The sequence below is a fragment of the Phyllostomus hastatus genome, unplaced genomic scaffold, assembly GCF_019186645.2.
Source record: "Phyllostomus hastatus isolate PE091 unplaced genomic scaffold, TTU_PhHast_1.1 phas_contig_159, whole genome shotgun sequence".
Lineage (NCBI taxonomy): Eukaryota > Metazoa > Chordata > Mammalia > Chiroptera > Phyllostomidae > Phyllostomus > Phyllostomus hastatus.
Genome location: NW_025333640.1, coordinates 6265757 through 6287262, shown reverse-complemented (window position 1 = coordinate 6287262; position 21506 = coordinate 6265757). Strand labels below are relative to the sequence as shown.

Below are 21506 nucleotides of genomic sequence, written 5' to 3'. Positions count from 1 at the left end.
TGTTCATAGGCCCCACTTCCTTAATAATCTTCTAACTCTATTTTAAGTGACTCTCGTAGCAATATTTATTCCATTATTATTCGGACCCTGCTTGGACTTGGTGGTTGGCCCTCTAAAAACGGTTGTTTTAGCCTGACTAACACTCCCCACCTCCCACCCTACTCCTGTCCTGCTACTTCTTGCTGATTCCCCTCGCCCCTTCAAGTCGGTGCCCCTTTGTTTCCAATGCTCTGTGTTGTCCTTGGCCACCATCATGGTTGTCCCATCCTCCTTTTGAAAGGAGGTTGTGCTCTTGGGGTCTACCCTTTTCTCCCACTGTAAAGCCAAAGCCCGCTCGCTGGGCTGGAGGTCAGGATAGGGAAGGCCACATTTCTAAGTGAGGAACCAAGTGAGTTGAACTGAACAGTCTGGAACCAGTGCTTTTTTAAAAGCTATAAATGTAACCCCATTTGGGCCTCTGGTTAACCTCTCTAAAACAAGGAAATTGAGCAAAAAGATCTTTAGGATTTCTCTGAGTGCCAAGATTCTATGACCTTTGAAGCTTTGTTGTTGTTGTTATTGAATCAGCAGGTATTTTGGGGGCGCCTGTCACAGAACTGGTGGAGCAAGTAGAGGAAGTGGTTGTAATCTGCATGGGAAGATAAAATGAATGGGAACAACTAGAGAGCCATAGCAAACTCTCCGGAGGCCAAATGGAACACGCACTATAAGTGGAGTGCGAGTTGGGAGGAGCTAGGTGACTGGGCATCGGGAAAGTGGTGTTGTGGACAACTTGGTTTGGGTGGCAGGTGACTGATTGGCTTCGGTTAGGTAAAGGAGAAGAATTCAAAAAATACTTGAATCCAAATTTTTGAATCTTCTGTTCTTTAGGTTCTCTTCTATTTTTATCTAAAAATTCTGAATTTATCTGTTGCTGTTATGTAGGGTCCTGGTAGCTCAGGTGGCAGCTAATTAGTGGGGAGGAGAAAAGGGCGTTCTTTTTCTTCTTCAATGTACAAAGAGTGTCTACCTGTGATGGATGAGATTCCTGGCCAAAAGCAAAACTGACATTTCGCTGGTTTTAAGTTTGGCATTGAACCAATTATCTCAATCCCCGTTTTGTATGCCCTTTGAAACTAGGGTTTGAGAGTCTAAAAACAGAAGGAAAGCACGGTCTGTTAGAAGCACAAAGCCAGCTCCTCATCCTTCTCCACAAAAAGGGAAAAAATAGGCCTGAGTTTCTCTTCAAGTAAGAACATTTTGCAGTGCTAGAGAATTTAGGGAGTGCTAGGAGGAAGGGGAAAACGTCGATTCCAATTTTTTAAAAATTTCAGTCATTTTTTATTTTTTATTTACAGTTGACATGTGATGTTATATTAGTTTTAGATGTACACCCCAGTGATTAGACATTATATAACTTACTAAGTGATCGTCCTGATAAATCTTGTACCCATCTGACCCCACACATAGTTATTAGAACACTGTTGACCATGATCCCTATGCTGTGCTTTACATTCCTATAACTATTCTGCAACAATCCCTTCATCTTTTTTACCCGTCCCCCCAACCCCCCTCCCATCTGGCAACCATCAACATGATTCCAATTGTGAAAGCTGACAGGTTGCATGTGTGGGAGTTAGAGAGACATTTACATCTGCTCATTACTTTCTCTTGCTTCCTCTCTCCATAGTTCCCTCCCCTGCCAAACATTCTCACATTCATTTTCCCTTCCTCACTCATTCAAATACACCTATGACTCACGCTCAGAAAAACACCTCAGGACCAATGGGTAAATAACTCATGTGTACCAGTATATCCATGAAGATTATCATTGTCACATTCAGTGCCACATTCATTTAATCCAGCAAACACGAATACCTGTGACATACTGTGTACGACACTCTACACTGGAGATGGAAAGATGAATAAGACATTCTGTTCTAAATAGTAAATAACAACAAACCTATACAGATAAAGGCTGAGTTGTAAGTCCAGAGGTACACATACAAACATTTCTGATCCTACAAACATGTAAGTATATGTATAGCCACTGATATGTGTATGTAGTGAAATATAAAAACAGCTGCTCAGCCCTGGCTGGTGTAGCTCAGTGGATTGAGCACAGGCTGTGAACCAAAGGGTTGCTGGTTCAATTCCCAGTCAGGGCACCTGCCTGGGTTGCGGGCCAGGTCCCTCAGTGGGGGCCACATGAGGAGCAACCACACATTGATGTTTCTCTCCCTATCATTCTCCCTGTCTTCCCCTCTCTCTAAAAGTAAATAAATAAAACCTTTAAAAAACATATCCATTAAAAAGAAAGAGCTGCTCTTTCATAAATTCACAAGTTCTGAAACTATTAATACTGAAATATTTGGAGGGAGGATCTCCATTTCCTGTTTTTCCTTTGTCAGCTTTTCCACCTCCTTTCAAATTCTAAAATTTATTTCACTTTACAATTTCATTCTTTTCTTATTTCTTGCCTTTAAAACATTATTACTTCTGCCCTGGCAGGGTGGCTCAGTTGGTTGGAGCCTTGTCCTCTACACCAGTGGGTTGCAGGTTCAGCCCCCTGTCGGGGCTCGTATGGGAGGCAACCAATCAATGTTGCTCTCTCACATCAACGTTTCTCTCTCTCTGCCTTCCTCTCTCTCTCTAAAATCAATAAACATATCCTAGGGTGAGGATTAAAAAATTATGACTTCTTTAAGATGAATTATTCCACATGCAGGAACTGAGAGAAAAGGTACCTTGCCCAAATTAAAAATAAGTACCTCCTCAGGAATTAAATAAATCCCTTTATACTCAGTGGACATAATGAAAAGACTACTTATTTAGTGATAATACTTTAATGATGTCTTTCTTGTAATGGGTATTTTGGACCATGAATTATGAACTTATTCTTTTTTATTTATTGTAGGTATTTGAAGAAAGAAGAGCTCTGCTTGGAAAATGGGTAACCATTTAAAATATACTTACTTCTATATTTGAAGCAGATAGAATATTCTTGCTCCTGTATTATGTTATGTTACCATAGAGCCCAAAGAATTCAGTTTGGATATAAGGCAATCCATGATGATAGCTCATAGCCTGAGAAGTTTGATTGGTACTTTCTGTATCAGTTACAGTTACAAGGAAAACAGAAAATATACCAGTTATTTTAACAGACACAATTAAACTTAATAAATAGCACTGGTTGGACACACACTGGAAAATGGAAAAGAGAGCACCGAGGTGCTGTGGAGATGGCACTGCAGGAAGTAGCTGCTTCCAGCTTTGCTGACACCTCAGGAGCTCAGAGAAAGGACCTTGTGGAGTTGGGACCAGCCCTAGGCAAGGGTGGGGGGCAGATTTCTGAGGGATAAAGTAGACAGCAGCCAGCTGATTCCTACATATCTGAGGAAGTGAGGAAAAGATTAGACGCTGGAATCAACCGTTACCACCTGGGAGAAGAGTTAGGGTGATGCTGCCAAGGTCAGCAAAGAAACAGAGGCGTGAGGCTCTTCTACCTCGGTTTCCCTCTAGTACCGCCCTCTCCATTGGCAACATTTAATAGGGAGTCAGCTGTCAAAGGGGAAATACGGTTTATAAAGACTCAGCCTTCTAAGCTCACAAAGTAGAAGACAGGAAGGTGAGTTTAGATGTGAGAAGCAAGAGCTCACTAACCAGCACAGTTCATCCATTGGCTACTTAGCATCCATGTACACCGTTAGACACATGCTTCAGGTTGTTACAGTAACAACTGTATGCTGGTATCTAATAAGGTACAACTACCCTTTATACAAATGAGGACTTTCTTACTCTCTCCTTAAAGGAGGCACAGAGTACCCGTGGTCATTACCCACCCTTGTGTCTGGATTAAAGTATCCACCTCTGGCCGATGTTCATTACTTGTCAAATCACTCTACAGTCCTGTCTAATAGTCTCTGTCACCCGGGAGAGTTGAAAACATGCGGTCATGCAAAAACTTTTACACAGATGTTCATAGCAGCATTATTCATAATAGTCAAAAAGTATAAACACCCAAATATCCATCAACTTATGAATGAATAAGCAAAAAGTGGTATATCCATACAATGGAATATCATTCAGCCTTTAAAAAGAAGGAAATTCTGATACAAGTTACAATATGAAATTTGAAGGTGTTGTGCTAAATGAAATAAGCCAGACACAAAAGGATAAATATGGTTGTACGATTCCATTTATTTGAGTACCTAGAGTGGTCAAATTCATAGAGACAGAACATACAATAGAGATTACCAAAGGGTGGGATGTCATTGTTTAATGTTTACAGAGTTTCACTTTGAGATGAAAAAGCTCTGCAGATGGATAGTGGTGATGGTTGCACAACAATGTGAATGTGTTTAATGCCCCTAAACTTTACACTTAAGAATGGTTAAAATGGTAAATTTTATGTTATATGTATTTTACCAAAATTTTAAAAAGCAAGGATAGGAAACAACAATGAAGCACCGATACATGGCACAACATGGATGAACCTTGAAAACAGTATGCCAAGTGAGAGGAACCAGATACAGAGGCCCCACAGTATATGATTCCATTTATAGGAAGTGACCGGAGTAGGCAAATCCATACTGACAGGAAACAGATGAGTGGTTTCCAGGGGCTGGACGAAAAGAGGAAGAGGGATTGACTGTGATTGGTACACGATTTCTTTTTGGGGGCAATGAACGTGTTCTAGAATTAAAAAATAATAGCTACACAAGCTTGTGAATATACTGAAAACTACTGAATTGTACACTCAACATGCTGAATGTTATGGCATGTGAATTAATTGAGATATAATTCACATGCCATAACATTCACCCTGGCTGGTGTAGCTCAGTGGATTGAGCGTGGGCTGGGAACCAAAGTGTCCCAGGTTCGATTCCCAGCCAGGGTACATGCCTGGGTTGCAGGCCATAACCCCCAGCAACCGCACATTGACGTTTCTCTCTCTCTCTATCTCCCTCCCTTCCCTCTCTAAAAATAAATAAATAAAATCTTTAAAAAAAAAAGATATGAGAGATTATCGAATTCCTGGACAGTTAAGCCTTCCATGGATTATTTGCTTTTTGGATTATTCCTAGTACCAAAAGGGGATTTCCCCCAACTGTTAAGCATTATTCTGAGTCATCAGTTTCAATTGGTAGGAGTTCAAGGAATGCAAATTCATTTTCTGTCTAAACAAACATAGTTAGAAAGGAAAATTCCTTGAGGCAAAGAACACCTACAAAAGCCAAATTTCAATTACCTTGGACCTTTGTAATCAGGGAAAGGAGAAACCCACGTAATTTTCTTTTAGCTTCTAAAAAAAATGTTTGTTTTCTCTTATAGATTTCTTCAGTATTTTATAACCCCATAAAACACTGTTCTTTTATATTCACTTAAAATCACTCCTTCAGCTTGAGCCTGTGCTCTTCTGGTGGACATTAGTGAAAGTAGCTGAGCAAACCGCAGCCTTTCTTGATGTAGTGCCCGTTCTTGTCAGTGTACAAACTTGGTAATTTTATGCTTTTTAATGTAATTGTTTACATTTATTTCCATTTTATATTGATTTAACCTACATACTTACTATTTTTAAATTCACTATGATAATTTATTTTAATAGCTGCCATGTCTACAATGAATCAGGTACTCTATCAGGAATTTTACACATATATTATTTATTTACTCTTCACAACAACCCTGCAATGTAGATATAATTATTCTTAATGTATAAATGAGGAAATTGAGACTGAGAGAGGTTGTTAGTGGGTGAATTGGGATTTAGTCATTTATTTCTAATGAGTATTAGAAATAACGGTCTCATTCCCAAATCCACCATCAACATAACGCCACACTTCTTTTCTCCTGTTGGTATGTTACAGTTTGCTTAGCTGGTCCCCTGATGTTAGACATTCTCAGTTATTTCTGATTTCTCGCAGTCATAATAACATCTCAGGAAAATTGTTTTGTAACTAACCATAATTATCCTGTGTCCCTATGAAGCTCAGTGTCTACGGAGCCAAATAGCATGGCCTAAAAATGATTTGAAAAATAAATTTCAATTTTCATTTTGTTTCTCAAAGGAAAATATTACAGAGGATCCAGTTCAAAACTTTTAATGCTTCTCAGAGCTCCTCCCTTTATTCCCAGTTCTCTCACACACCGTAAGTGCTATCCAGGCAATGACGGCCTGAACCCCCAAACACCCCATAAGCCAAAACCCTGAAGCTCTTCTGTCTCCTACCCTTGGCTCTTTCTTTCACAGATCACTGTATCCTCTGGGGCCTGTTCCTTCCCTGATCTTAGACATTCTATTCTGGCTTCTCTCTGTTCATTCCAATAATCCATCCCGAAAGGAAAGAAGTTGGAGATAAGAATTATGCAGAAACAGGGATAGCACAAACCAGGAAACATTTACATGAATGAATACATGAATACATGAAACATGAATACATTTTATTCATTTATTTGTAAATTATTTTTTTTGGTATTTTTATCATTTTAGAGTTTTTTCCCTCTTAAATTATACTCTCCCAAGTGAGATTTGTGGGTCATCAAATAGATCTATAATAGTGAATAGTTTTAATTAAGAAGTATTCCTACTAATTAAAAGAAATACATCGTATGACTATAATGAAGTTGACTTTCAGGCTTGTACAAAATACATTTTTGCTCTATATGCCTTTTTAGGGAGTCAGTGTGTAACTAAAGTCCATTGTAAAATTCTGATTACTTTATAATAACTGTAATAAATATCTACATGTGAAATGCAATAATATACAAAATACAAGTAGCCCCAAACTTCCCTATTTTCTCTAATGGGCAAAAGAATGTAAGAGAGATTTAGATTCCAGTCAAGTGGCTTATTCCCCTGGGAGGTGTTCCCATAGAGCCTTTCTTTGGGTTTTAGCCAACCCTCAAGTTCTTACCTTTGATCAGCCACTGATGTTTGGACTGACTGAGGTTATCTCTGGGGGAAACTGGGAAGTAACCAAAGCTTGGTGGGCCCCTGATTACTTTGGCATCTACTTCTTGTTTCTGAAAGTCTTTTTATCCAGGTCTTCCTGTTGATATTTTGTCTCCAGTCACATCAATCACTTACAAATTAGTGGGATTTCGACCCAATAGATGCTCCTTCTCAGGGATATTTGTAGGTAATACTGCATTTCCAACTGTGAACACAAAGGTTTGTTTCTGGTCTTTGAGCTGGTTGGTACACGACGCTTCGGGAGGAGAGAAGCTGCCCCGGCACCTTCTTTTGATGTATTTTACAAATCTGTGTTCTCTCAGTTTATGATATGGCCAGCTCCCAACTTGCTGTTCTAATTAACTGCAAGTGCACGCTGCACATACTCAGATCTTGCTCAGATTCACGCAGATAAGTGTGAGAAAGGGCATGTAGGTGGCAAAACGTGGAATTCACTAATTAGGGAAAGAAATACATGCCATTCATTAGGAATAAATTACACAACTCACTTTCTGTACCACTTTTATCTCTTCTTGGTAACGAATCTCTGGTATCAGATTAAATCTGGAGCTTTTTATTTTCTTTTGTCTTTTTTTTTTTTTCCAGTTTGACAAATGGACAGACTCTCAAAGGAGAAGAATCCTGACGGGCCTGTTTGAACGCTGCTCCCTGTCACAGCAAAAGTTCTGCTGTCGAAAGCTTCAGGAAAAAATTCCAGCAGAAGCGCTGGATTTTACTACCAAGCTTCCAAGGGTGTTATCCTTATACATCTTTTCTTTCCTGGACCCCCGAAGCCTTTGTCGTTGTGCACAGGTAAAGGCAAAGAAGCAGCGTAGGGCATTTTGTAAGGACAGCCTAGAAACTCTGGGACTTTGAAAAAAGTACACATAGCAGGTCCTCAAATAACATTGCTTTGTTTAACTTCGTTTCAATATAATGTTGATGAGATGCCATAGGAACTTAACTCTGTCCATTAGCCTACGGTAAAACTGGTTTCATTATTTGTTATTTCATTTAAAGTTGCAGGCCTCATCGACAACATTGGATGAGGACTTAACTGTGCACAAAACCAAGAAATAGATGAGATGGTCAGCAGGTTTAGTCTGTAGAGGTTTGATTCACCACTGTCTCCTTTGTGTCTGACTTTGTATTTAGTGTTCAAAAGGGGAAAAAAGTATAAAGCATCACTAATGTCCACAGAAAAAAAAATTAGCTAGTTGGTGAGACAGATACCCATAGAAGAAATGGTTCATCAGCAGAGTAGTCCTATATTGCACAGCATGGAACTACAATAAAACCCTAAACGGTATAGTGCAGGCCATTCCTATATAGAAAAGCTCAAAATAAGGTGTTAATGAGATGTACAAAAGAATAAGAGGCCAAAAGAGTTCAGAGTGTGCAAATGTGCTCACAGATTTGGAAAAGGATCTGACCATTATTTTCTTACGGGTAATTCCATGGTGTATTAAGTGTAGTTAAATTACCTAAGATATAAAACTGGTAGTCATTTTGTTGAGTCTTTTCCTAGAGTCTCATAACACCAGAATTTACCTGTTAGCATGCATTCATGCATGTGCAAAATGTTAACTTTCACTTTTTAAATGAAGAAAATGAACTCAGTAAAAAAGATGAATTACTTAATAAATAGTGCTGGGGAAATTGGGTAGCTCTCTGAAAAAAATCTCTAGTAGAATAAAAGATTATATGAAATCAAAGAACACCATTAAAATACTCAAAGAAAACATAGGAAGGGAGGGCTTGGTGAGTATTTCCTAATACCCAGAAACTGTAAAAGAAAATATGCAATATAAATTCTTGCTTTATTGCCCTGGCTGGTGTGGCTCAGTGGATTGAGTACTGGCCTGCGAACCAAGGGGTTGCTGGTTCAATTCCCAGTTGGGACACATGCCTGGGTTGTGAATCAGGTCCCCACCAGGGGGTGCATGAGAAGCAACCACACATTGATGTTTCTTTGCCTCTCTTCCTCCCTCCCCCTCTGTCTAAAAATAAATAAATAAAATCTTTAAAAAGTATATCTCTTATAAATCTATATTAAGAAAAAAAGACCAAAAAACCAGCAGAAAAATGAACACAGGAAATGAACAAGTAGTTTACAAAAAGAAATGTAGATATTTCTAAAATATGTAAGATGCTTAGTCTCACTATGTCCTGCCATCTTTCATGATTCAGATTGATACATTTTTAAATAATAGTCTATATTGGTGAGGGTGTAAAGAAACAAGCACTTATTGTTGATAGATATATTGGTACAACCACCATGGAAAATAATTTGTGAGTGTTACATTTTTAAATAAATATTCCTTTTGACCTATCAATTCCACATCTTGGAATTTGTCTGATAAGTATACTTCAAGCAAAGCAAAATTACACCTATGTAAGAATACTGCAGCATTTTTGTAATTGCAGAAGTTGGAAATGGTGGAAATGTCCACCATTAAGAGACTGGTTAAATAAATTGCAACAATCTCCAAAATATATCATCAGTGACAAAGGTAAAGGTGCGGGATCGTCCTACCACTTTGGAAAGATAAAAAAATACATACATACTTGTTAATCTAGGCCTGGCATGTTTCTGGAATGCCACACAGAAACTGGTAGCACTGGTCATAACCAGGGAGGAAAATGAGTGAGTAGAGGACATTGATGACAGAGAGACTTCTTTTTTGCTCTGTGGCCCTTTGTGGCTTTGAATTTGGTATTAATGTACACTTATCACTTATTCTAGAAATGCAACCATTTTTAAAAAGAGCATAGCAGGCCCTGTTTGGGTAGCTCAGTTGGTTAGAGCACCCTCCCCATACACCAAGGTTGTAGGTTCAATCCCTAGTTTGGGCACATAAAAGAAGCAACCAATGAATACATAAATAAATGGAACAACAAATTGCTGTTGCACTGTCTCTCTTTCTCATTTTCTTTCTCTTTAAAATTAAAAATAAAAACAGCATAGTGTTCTAAATGTCCAGTAATACGTAACCATATGATAAATACCTATGCAGCTATTAGAAAACATGATTTGAAAGAAAAATATACTTATGATATGTGAAATGAAGAAAGCATGATTTTAAATTGTGTACAGACTTTTGTTAGAATTTTGTTTCATACATGCCAGAAAGAAAGAAAGAAAAGGAAAGGAAAGAAAAAGACAAAGAAAAGAGCTCTACCAGATTGTTAGTAATGGTCATCTTTGATTGATGGGGTTATGTGTATTTTTTTCTTTAAATTTCTCAGAAGTTTCCAAGTTCCCCACATGAGAATGGCATCATTCAGGGGAAACATTAAAATAGCTGTTACTATCATTTATGGGCACCATATGTCAATCTTGCAAAATGTTGGCATCATATTTATTCCCAGTACTGACTGTGAGAAAGACACAGATGGTTATTCTTCATCTAGATTTAAAGTAAACAATAAATTCATTGCACTAAAATGAGCTTAGAAAAACACCTTAGAGCTATTTCAAAAGATATGGGGCGGGAGGCATTTATAGATATGAAAGTTTCTATCTACCCTTCAATTCTCCTCATTCCTCTACCTTAGACAAACAAGCAAACAAAAATACCAAAAAGCAAAACCAAAACAAACAAAAACCTTATCTACCCTGTGGGGGATGGGGGGAAGCCCAGTTTAAACACCCAGGTCTAAATAAGATTGGAAGAAAAAAAGGAAATGAATGAAAATTCAGAAATTTTTCTCTCCATCCCCTCCCTCTAGAACCTCAGCTCGCCATTGAATTCTGAGTTAGTGACACATGGGGATTAAGGTGGGTGCCCATTCTGGGTTGGACAGAGCAAGGGTGATGTTTGTTCCTGCCTGGGGCTCTATCAAATTCTCTAACCTTCTTTCTCCTTTCAGCCCTGAACCTCTTATTTGTTCTCATTGTGCCTCCTCCCTCCTGCATGTATCATGTTCGGCACATGAAACAGTGCTAGACCTAGTAGGGACTCAATGTACGGTGGATGGAATGAAGAAGGAAGGGCAGCGATATATAAATGCATGCATGGATGGCAAGACCTATTATAGAGTGTTCTGTTTATATATATTTTTCAGTGTTCAAAAGTATTAATTAGTTAATCTTGAAAAAGGCTAGATTTCCAAGGATGAAATTTGGGTTTGAAAGTTAGTCATCATCTTTGCAATTCTTACAGCTAAGACATAGACCCCTGGTTTCAACTCTATATATGAACTTGACTTTAGTTTTCAGCAAGACATACTCAAAATCTAGAATAAATTATTATAAATACTGCCACACACAATAGAGTAACTTCCATCATAAGCTGGATGTGTGAGAGTGACCACGATGCTATGGAAACGGAATGTAAAGGACAACTACTTTGTGATGTACGGAATCTTAAAGGCTATGTAGGACACACCATATAGTATCAGTATTTGTGTTCTGTTTATAAAATTTATATTTAGTTTAATCGTAAGAGTGGAGGGAAAATAGACGCATACCATGAAAAGAGTGAACAATGTGTAGACCTGAGTATCTATAACCCTCATATAACTTTCATGTGAAATTCAGAAACCCTTAGGAAATTCCATAGTCTATCAGAGCCTCAGTTTCCTCGTTTGCAATATGAGTAATAATTATATTTACTTCTTTAGGTTGCTCTGAGGATGGTGAATAGGCGTTCAATAAATATATGTTGCCTCAGATACTGAGTTAGAATTTAAAGAAAATCATTCTTCATGAGTAGGAAGTACTTGAGGTAGAAGGTAACTTTAAACTGTGAATTGGAGGAAAGGGTCAAAAAAGTTACTTAGGGTCCAGGGTGACAGCTTAAAACCTAGCAAAAGTGGACATGTAAACTGAGCAGCTTTTCCCTCCCCCCAAATTGTGTTGTTTTCCCAGGTGAGCTGGCACTGGAAGACCTTAACAGAACTGGATCAGCTCTGGATGCTCAAATGTTTACGGTTTAACTGGTACATCAATTTCTCTCCAACTCCCTTTGAGCAGGGAATATGGAAGAAGCACTATATTCAAATGGTGAAAGAACTTCACATTACCAAGCCTAAGGTAAATTTGGAGCAAAGAACAACAAATTTACAAATTTACAAATTTACATCCGCTCTTTAGGGATTCTAGAACTAAGGCTAAATGAACACACTTGAACTTGGAGAAGGGAGTTGGTTCAAAACAAGTATACCATGACTTCCAAAGTCTCCTTTTCAGAGAACTTAACAGCCCTTTTCAAGATATCCATGTCTGTTGAGAGCCCTCATCTGACACTCCCACACCCCTGTTCCGCCCAGGTCAGGACTGTGGAGCTCCTCACTCTGCCCAGCTCCTGGATTTCCGTACCCCTGACTCACACCCCCAACAGTTCTGACACTGAGACTCTGTGGGGAATGGGAAGTGTTTGTTAGGTATGGGTCATCAGGTTCTACTTTACTAATTCAAATTTTCTGTGATTCTTCTAGGTCAGCTGAAGTTTATTTTTGTATCATTTATACAGAAAAGTTTTCCAACAAATTCATAATTAGGGAAGGGCATGAGGGGCATATTAAAGTTCTTTTTAAGCTATAGGCTACTACCCTGGCTGATGTGGCTCAGTGCATTGAGTGCCAGCCTGCAAACCAAAGGGTCACTGGTTCAATTCCCAGTCTGGGGCATATGGCTGGGTCTCCGGCCAGGTCCCCAGCTGGGGGCGTGTGAGAGGCAATCACACATTGATGTTTCTTTCCCTCTTTTTCTCCCTCCTTCCCCTCTCTAAAAATAAATAAATAAAATCTTTTTTTAAAAAAGCTAGAAATTACTAATGGCAGTTACATATAATCATAAAAAGTAAATAATACAAGAATATTTTTTCTGGTGGCTTTCTATACATTATAACCAATGTTTATACTTATAGTTAATTAGGTAGCTTATGGGAAATTGTTACGAGCCTTTTATTTATGGCATGGTCTGTACACATGCAGAGTTGTGCATCATTTTGTACAATAAATGAGTTCCTGAAAAATTATGTGTAAATTAAATTTTTAAGTGATTTTTAAAACCACAGGGGTATCATATTCTATGAAAAAGCTGCAGTGAATCCTTTTAAAATTGAAGAATCCTCTTGAAATATGAATAGTCATTTTCTCAACTGCTCAGTTAGGTTAGTTTTATTGTGTTTTCTGAAAGTAGAATCCATCTACATTTAATATAGTAATAAACTATGCATAATTAATATTGTCACAATTGCAATAATAAAACTAGTCTCTCTGATTTCAGCAATTGGTGTGCTCCATGAGGATTTCTTTAAAAACATTTTAAACTGCAGTGATGGAAAAGTGAGTCTCAAAATTACCATAACTATGACATCATTTCTCATAAGACTTTTCTTGAATTTCATTCTCAGTTGTAGGCAGGGAATGGCATTCAGTACCTGAAGCTTGAGCTATTCTGGGGCAGAGGAGAAAAAGGTGATTGATTAGCCCACCTGCAGAATGAAAAGAGGTTCTGAGTATTGTATATAAAATTGATTTCAGTGCTTTGTCTTTAGCAATAACTATTTTCCAAAAAACATTTCTGCATAGCTATATTTAAAATAACAACTAGTTCTAAGGCAAGAAAATGTTCACCTCTTTGCTTAATATTATATTTCTGTAGGGACTACTTTGTTGTATTAGCCTTGAGTTTTTCTGTCAAAGAAATAAACCTAAATTAGAAAGACAAAGGTTAATAAAATTAACTAATAATTCTATTTCTTTTTTTAAAGATTTTATTTATTTATTTTCAGAGAGGGAAGGGAGGGAGAAAGAGAGAGAGAGAGAAATATCAATGTGTGGTTGCTGGGGGTCATGGCCTGCAACCCAGGCATGTACCCTGACTGGGAATCGAACCTGTGACACTTCGGTTCGCAGCCCAAGCCCCATCCACTGAGCTACGCCAGCCAGGGCAATAATTCTATTTCTTAGTCAAAGAGACTCAAGTTACAAAGCCACCGAACTAGCGTTAATAAAGTTGTCTTGACTATGGTTTTAAAGTCAGCTATCTGGATGCACTTGAACGATTGTGTATCAGTAATGCCCTGGAAGAGTGTTCAGTAATGCTGCACCCAGGCAAACACTAGAGTGAAGCATAATTTACCTTCCCTCAGGTACCATCACATCTCCTTCCCTCCAATACTTTGTACTGGCATGAAAACATTTTTAAAGCAGATGGTAGTGGTTAATACTAGTCACCCCAACCTTAAAGTGAGAGGACTGGACTGGAATGATCTTTATAATGGTCTGTAAGGCCACCCTGTCTGCTCCAAGAAACATAATTTCAAAAAGACTTCATCTAGAAAAGAAGAGGAAGTTAAACCCAAAGTAGATAAAAGGAAGAAATAATAAAGAGCTGAGATCAATGAAATTGAAGACAGAAAAACCATAGAGAAAAATCAGTGAAACCAGAGCAGCATCTCTGAAAACATAAATAAAATTGATACATTTCTAGCTAGACTAATCAAGGAAAAAAAAAAAGAACATATAAATTACTAGTAACAAGGGTGAAAGAGGGAGGCATCACTACAGATCCTGCAGATATTAAAAGGATAATGAGAGAGTATTATGAACAATTCCATGTCTCTGCATTCAACAACTTAGATGAAATGGACAATCCTTGGAAACTGCAAATTACTGAAAGTCTCAATAAGAAATTGAAAACATGCCCTGGCTGGAGTAGTTCAGTGGATTAAGCACAGGCTGCGAACCAAAGTGTCGCAGGTTCGATTCCCAATCAGGGTATATGCCTGGGTTGCAGGCCACGACCTCCAGCAACTGCACATTGATGTTTCTCTCTCTCTCTCTACCTCCCTCCCTTCCCTCTCTAAAAATAAATAAATAAAATCTTAAAATAAAAGAAAAAAAGAAATAGAAAACATGAACAAATCTTTATCAATTAAAAACTGAATTCCTGCCCTGGCTGGTGTAGCTCAGTGGATTGAGTGTGGCCTGCGAACCAAAGGGTTGCTGGTTCAACTCCCAGTCAGGGCACATACCTGGGTTGCGGGCCAGGTCCCCAGTGAGGGGAGCTCAAGAGGCAGCCACACATTGATGTTTCTCTCCCTCTCTTTCTCCTTCCCTTTCCTGTCTCTAAAAATAAATAAATAAAATCTTTTAAAAAAATTGAATTCCTAATTTTAAAACTTTTCACAAAACTTCAGACCCTGATAGCTTCATTGGTGAATTTTATCCCACATTTAAGGAAGAGATACCAATTTTATTTTATATAAACTCTTTCAGAAAATAAAGGAAGATAAAGATTTTATAAGAAAACAAACCAAGATCGCAGATCAATATCCCTTATGAACACAGACATAAAAATTCTTTTAAAATATTTGCCAGTTAAATCCAGAAACATATGATAACATGATGATCAAATGGGATGTATCCAAGGAGAGTAAGGTTGGCATGATGTTAAAAAATCAACTGTGCTCATTTTGGCAGCACATGGACTAAACTTGGAATAATACCAAGAAGATTAGCACAGCCTGTGTGCAAGGATGACATGCAAACTTGCGAAGTGTTAAAAAAATCAATCAGTATAAATCACAGAATAAAAAAGATAAGATTTGTGAAAATTTCAATATAGGTAAACAAAAGTACCTAATACAAATTCAGCATATATTCATGATTTTAAAAATTCTCAAAAAGACTTAAGTGAACAAAAATTTTGTTTACTTAACACAGAAGAGACATCACAGTTTTCATTTTTACCTATTACATTAAAGCATCAAGCATTTTGTATTTTTCAGAATTAATGATGTTTATTTATATGTAATTACTATCATTTATCCCTGAAGTTTTCCCCCTGAAATTGATTTTTATTATTATGTATTATTGTTCCCAGTAGTATTTTTAATACTTTTTAAAAATCCTCATGTGAGGATATATTTATTGATTTTAGAGAGAGAGGAAGGGAGAGAGAGAGAGAGAGACATGGATGTGAGAGAGAAACATCATTTGGTTGCCTCCCATATGCGCCCTGACTGGAGATGAAACTAGCAATTGAGGTGTCCTCCTCAGCTGGGGATTATGCCCACAACCTTTTGGTGCTCAGAACAACATTCCAACCGACTGAACCACCTGGCCAAACCACCCAGCCAGGACCCCAGTCGCATTAAACTAGACTTCCACCAGCAAAAGCAGACAGATTTCATGCAGTGTAAGCTCAGAGGAATGAAATGAATATCTATTCTAAATGAGACTGGCACAAACTATCGAATAGTAAACCAATAATGAGCTATCACTTATATAAATATTAACTGTCTTCCTCATCTGCCAGATTACAATCATCCACTAAATGAATCAATATTTTTAAAAACTGTTATGTGCTGCATGCTGTGAGTGCAACGATCCTAACCATGCTTTCAAGTGTAGCGGCCTAGGACACAGACAAGTGACTAAGTACTAAGTGCTCTGCTGTAATAGAAATATACACAAAGCGCCGTTGAAACAAGGATAAGAAACTAACTGATTCTGCTTGGAGGGCCTGGGGAATTTCTTAATTTTCACAAGCAATTCAAGCAAACCAATTCACCAAGCAAAGCTTCCCTAATCTCTTAAAGAACAGAAAGTAAGCTTTTAATGACTTCTCAACATACCAATACCATTTCCCTTAGGCTACAACCACATAAAAACCTTATGAATTTCACACACACAAAAATAGACTTTTGATTTTGGAAATTAAAGCAAAAGTATTTGGGGTGAGCGGATGAGGTTTTGATAATTGACACAATCTATAGACTACCCCTATATAACTTGAAATTGTCTATATGAGTTATAGGTAATTAGGACTGGAGTACTTTTTTTGAATGTATACATTTGTATGGATAAATTATTTGCAATTGTGGAAAAACTGTAAATGATGCAGTAGAGGAGGTAGCAGCAGAGGATAAAGAGGTTTGGTGCATGGATTTGAAGTAAGGCAGTCCTGGGTTCAAATTCTGACTCTGTGTCTCGTAGTTATGTAGCATTAAGCCAATTAATTGGTTTATCCTATGTTCAGTTTCCTCTTCTTTATTTTTATTATTTTTTCATCCTCATCTGAGGATATATTTATTGATTTTGGAAAGAAAGGAGGGGGTGGGGAGAGAGTGAAAGAAACATCAATCAGTTGCCTCCTGCAAGCACCCTGACTGGGGATTGAACACACAACCTTTTGCTATATGGAATGATGATCCAACCAACCCAGCAACCCAGCAACCCAGCAAGGGTCAGTTTCCTCTTCTTTAAAATGGGAGCAGTAATTACCTCTCAAGTTACTGTGAAGGTTAAATACAATAATGCATGAAAGCTTCCCGAGACAGTGGCTGGCACATACACAGCAAGTTCTCCAGGGTTGATAGCTGCTCTAATCATGATCACCATTACCAGTGCCATAGCAGTGATGATGATGATAGTCTTTGTTTTGTTGTTGTTGCTATTACAGTGTGTTAAGAACAGAAATAATTCGTTTTCTTCCTCTAGACACCTCCAAAAGATGGGTTTGTGATTGCCGATGTTCAGCCAGTTACAGGCAGTTCTCCAGAGGGAAAGCAGTCTCCTTCATCAACCTTCCGACCTTCTTCTTCTTTAAGAAAGAAGAATCACCCAGGGGAGAAAGAACTCCCACCCTGGCGATCCTCTGACAAGCATCCTACTGATATCATTCGCTTCAATTACCTGGACAATTGTGACCCTATTGAGCAGATTTGGCGAGGGTGAGAAGCTCTGTGCCTTTCTTCATTTGTTTGCTTTTAGAAAAATTTTGCTGGCACTTCAACATATGAAGCAATGAAAGTAGAACTTACTTTCTAAATGCAGGTGCTTTTCCATACAGAGAATTAAAAAGTAATTGAAAACTAAAGGAACTGTTTGTTATTGGTAAATTAGCCCTGCTCATTAGGATTTGTTTGTATTTTATAGCTGTAATGATTTAACATTACAGCTTATTTTAATATTAAAAATGTTTTAATGATTAGAGAAAGAGGAAGGGGGAAGAGACAGAGAAAGAGAGACATCAATTTGTTGTTCCACTTATTTTTGCATTCATTGGTTGACTGCTGTATATGCCCTGACCAGGGATCGAACCTGCAACCTTGGTGTATTGGGGACGACACTCTAACCAACTGAGCTACCTGGCCAGAGCTTTTAAAAGTATTTTAACACTTCAAATTTTAATCCAGCACCATAGGGTTTATTCTAGTCTTTTCCTTTTTCCACATTTGTGCCTCCCTGCTCTGACTGAGAAACCCAGCTCTCATTAATTTATTGTTTACTATGTATAGATTATATATCATATATATTATACGTCATACAGTTCACCATCAAACAACTCCAGCTATAGGTGCACCAACCCCCATGCAGTTCAAATCCATATACTGTATAAGCTTTGACTCCTCAAAAAATTAACTGGCCCTTCATATCCATGGATTCAACCAACTATGGATTGAAAACAGTGTTTTCCACCTGTGGTTGGTAATGTGAAAATACTGTTCTCAGTGTGGGGGTGGCTGAATCCATGAGTGGGAAACCTGTGGATACGAAGGGCTGACTGTATTTACTGAAAACTAATCCATGCAGAAGTGGACCGGTGCAGTTCAAACCCATGTTGTTCAAGAGTCAACTGTATATGCATGTATAATTTTGATATGTGTTATATGTACGCATAAAATTTTATATAAAAATTCTATGATAGATCACATAATATATCAATACACAGGGTATATATTTATTTCAAAATTCTGAAAGTAATATATCATACCATTATTAAAACAAATTTACAAACTAGAATTCCATATTTGCTCATGGTTCTCTCTGCCTTCAGTCTGAGCCTATACACTCAGAATGCCGCATTCAGAAGTTACGTGGGTAGGTTAACACCTCCTTCACTGTGGGTAGGTTACATGGTTCTAAAGTTAAAACCATATGGAAGGGTACAAAAAGTGTTTGAAATGTATACTCAGAGAAATACCACCCCCAGGAACAGCGGCTTTTCCACGCTATTCCCGCCCTGCTATTTTTCCACCCCATTCCCACGAGCACATCTCACTAGTTTCTGGTTTCTCCTTCCAGGGTTGCTTTTTACATAGTTACAAGATATCTCACTTTCAACTCTCTGATGGGCAAAACTTGAAAGCTTGATGATATGTTTTGTTAGGGAGGCTGTGAGCAAATGCTGAGAGAAGTTACTCATTGCTGGTGAGAATATAAATTGGCACAGAACTTATGAAGGGAAATTTGACAATATCCAGTACAAATATATATGCGTTTACATTTTTACTCAGCAACCCTACATCTAGAAATCAATGTTGGGAATACCAAAAGTACATTTGCAGAAGAATATTTATTGCAGCATTGTTTATGATTCTAATGTGTTGGAAATAATGTAAGTGCTCATACATAGGTAGGAGAGTGTTTGCTGGATAAATTATGTATGGTCCATTCACACAGTGGAGCACTAGGCAACTGTAAAAGTGAATGAGGAAGATCTCCATGAACAGATAAGGAGTGATTTTCAGGGTACCTTATTAAATGAGAAAAGCAAATTTGGGGAGTATCTGTAATAATGCCACCCATGGTATAGAAAGAAAAGAAAGTAAGAAAGTAGAGATCTGTATCTATGTATAAATATGGGCCTGTTCATTTGTTAAAACAAGCTTGCACATACAACAGATAAACAAGAAATGAAGGAAACAAATTCTGAAATTCTTGAGAATGTTTTAATACATCTGCCACATTTTTAGATTATATTCCAACAGATTAACATCAAAGCAGCATAAGGGGACGGTGTACTGGCTCTGGAGCCCAACTGATTGGGTTCAAATCCAGGCTCCCACACTTCTAGCTTGTGACCCCAGGGACTCCCTTAACCTCTGTGCCTCAGTTTCCACATCTGTAAAGTGGCAATAATAATAATACCTAGGTCATCGGCTTCATTCACCAAAATAGGCCAGATTCTTGATGCTGTCGGTGTCATGGGGGAAAAGAAGGTAGGAAAAGTATTCTAGAACATAAGAGACACAACCAAATTCAGTTTGAATCTAGATAGGATTCTGGTTCAAAAAAAGGAAGACTTTAATACCCATTCTTAGGACAATTTGATATAGACTGGGTAGTAAATGATTTTAAATAATTATTGTTCATTTTCTAAGGTATGATGATACTAGTGTGCAGGAGATGAGTGTTGAAGTATTTAGGGGTAAAGCGTCTGCAATTTACTTTCTTATGGTGTGACACACACATATATATATAGTATTGTATGTATGTGTGTACATATATGTATCTATGCATATAGAGAGTTAAAGCAAAAGTAGCAAAATATTATCAATATTTGATAATATTGAATGTAGTTGGAGAATATATGGATTAGTCACTGCACTGTTCTTTCAACTATTCTGTGTGTTTGAAGCTCTACATTTATCCTGTAGAGCTTCTCACTTTCTGGGGAAATTTTTTTAAATTAAGCAACAATAAATATCCAGCAAAGCTGATCTTTTCAAATAAAGCTTTATACTGGAAGTTCGAGTACGTACAAAAGCAGAGAGAATAGAAGACCTTGTCACCATCATCAGCATGAACAGGTTTCAGCCCGTGACCAGCCTGGTTCCGCTTACTCCTCGCCCATTCTGCTCTTCTCCCAGGTTATTTTTGAGGCCAATCCAAGTGTCATATTTTTTCATTTATATATATTTCAGTGCATGTCCTTAAAAATAGACTCTGTCTAAAAATCATAGCTTGATACCATATCACATCTAAATCAATGAGTGATTTCTTAATAGAATCAATCAACTATCAAGTCAGTTATCTGGTTTCCTTGAAGTCTTATAAGTTTTTGATATTTTCAAACAGTTGGTTTGTTTAGTCAGGTTCAAAATAAGGTCTACAAATTGCATGTGGTCCATGTGCCATTTAAATCTTTTTTTTTAATCCATAGATTTCCCTCCCTCCCTCCCTTCCTTCCTTCCTTCCATTCGTTCTCTTGTAACTTGTTCGTGATAGAAATCAGATCATTTATCCTGTAAAGCTTCTAACTATCTGAACGTTGCTAACTGTGCTCCCAATGTCACATGTTCCTCTATCTCCAGTGTTTGGCCACACTGGTGGTAAGACCTAGAGGCTTGAGTACATGCATAATGGTCATGTATTCCCATCACGAGACACACAATGTCTCGTCTCTCTTTTTTTGTGATATTAGTGGCCATTGACGATCATTGCCTAGATCCATTATTTTAAGTGAATTTTTTCTGGAAAGGGCCAGACAGCAAATGTGTTAGGCTTTATAGGACATATGTCACAACTGTTCGACTCTCCCACTGAAGCCTGAAAATAGCCATAGACAATATGCAAAAAATAAACATGACTATGTTCCAATAAAACTTTATTTACAAAAATAAGCATCAGGCTGCAGTTGACCTTTAGGCTATGGTTTGTTCATCCCTACTTTATCCTAATGTATATGATAATTTTAGAAAGCAAATACCAATATTAATACAAAGAGTAGGATTCATGAAAACAATTTAAGATTCCTTTGCCTCTGTTTTTTCCTTAGGATATATTCTACTAAGAATATTCAGACAAATTACTGTGTTAAAGTCCTATGAAG

At 37.7% G+C, this 21506-nt stretch overlaps 1 protein-coding gene and 1 non-coding gene across 6 annotated transcripts in view; both read left to right on the top strand.

Annotated features, from left to right (window-relative positions):
* FBXO16 (F-box protein 16) overlaps positions 1 to 21506 on the top strand; it is a 41647-nt gene that overhangs the window by 9389 nt on the left and 10752 nt on the right. For 3 of the 5 annotated variants that reach the window (XM_045831452.1, XM_045831453.1, XM_045831455.1), the window contains 4 exons: positions 2897 to 2932; positions 7538 to 7744; positions 11805 to 11969; positions 17390 to 17622. In XM_045831452.1, the coding sequence (XP_045687408.1) occupies positions 2897 to 2932; positions 7538 to 7744; positions 11805 to 11969; positions 17390 to 17622 (641 nt within the window). The remainder of the gene's footprint in view (positions 1 to 2896; positions 2933 to 7537; positions 7745 to 11804; positions 11970 to 17389; positions 17623 to 21506) is intronic. The other 2 variants (XM_045831454.1, XM_045831456.1) reach the window with 2 other exon arrangements.
* LOC123814237 lies at positions 15352 to 15458 on the top strand. The gene has a single exon (XR_006784861.1). It is a non-coding gene; the product is annotated as a U6 spliceosomal RNA (small nuclear RNA).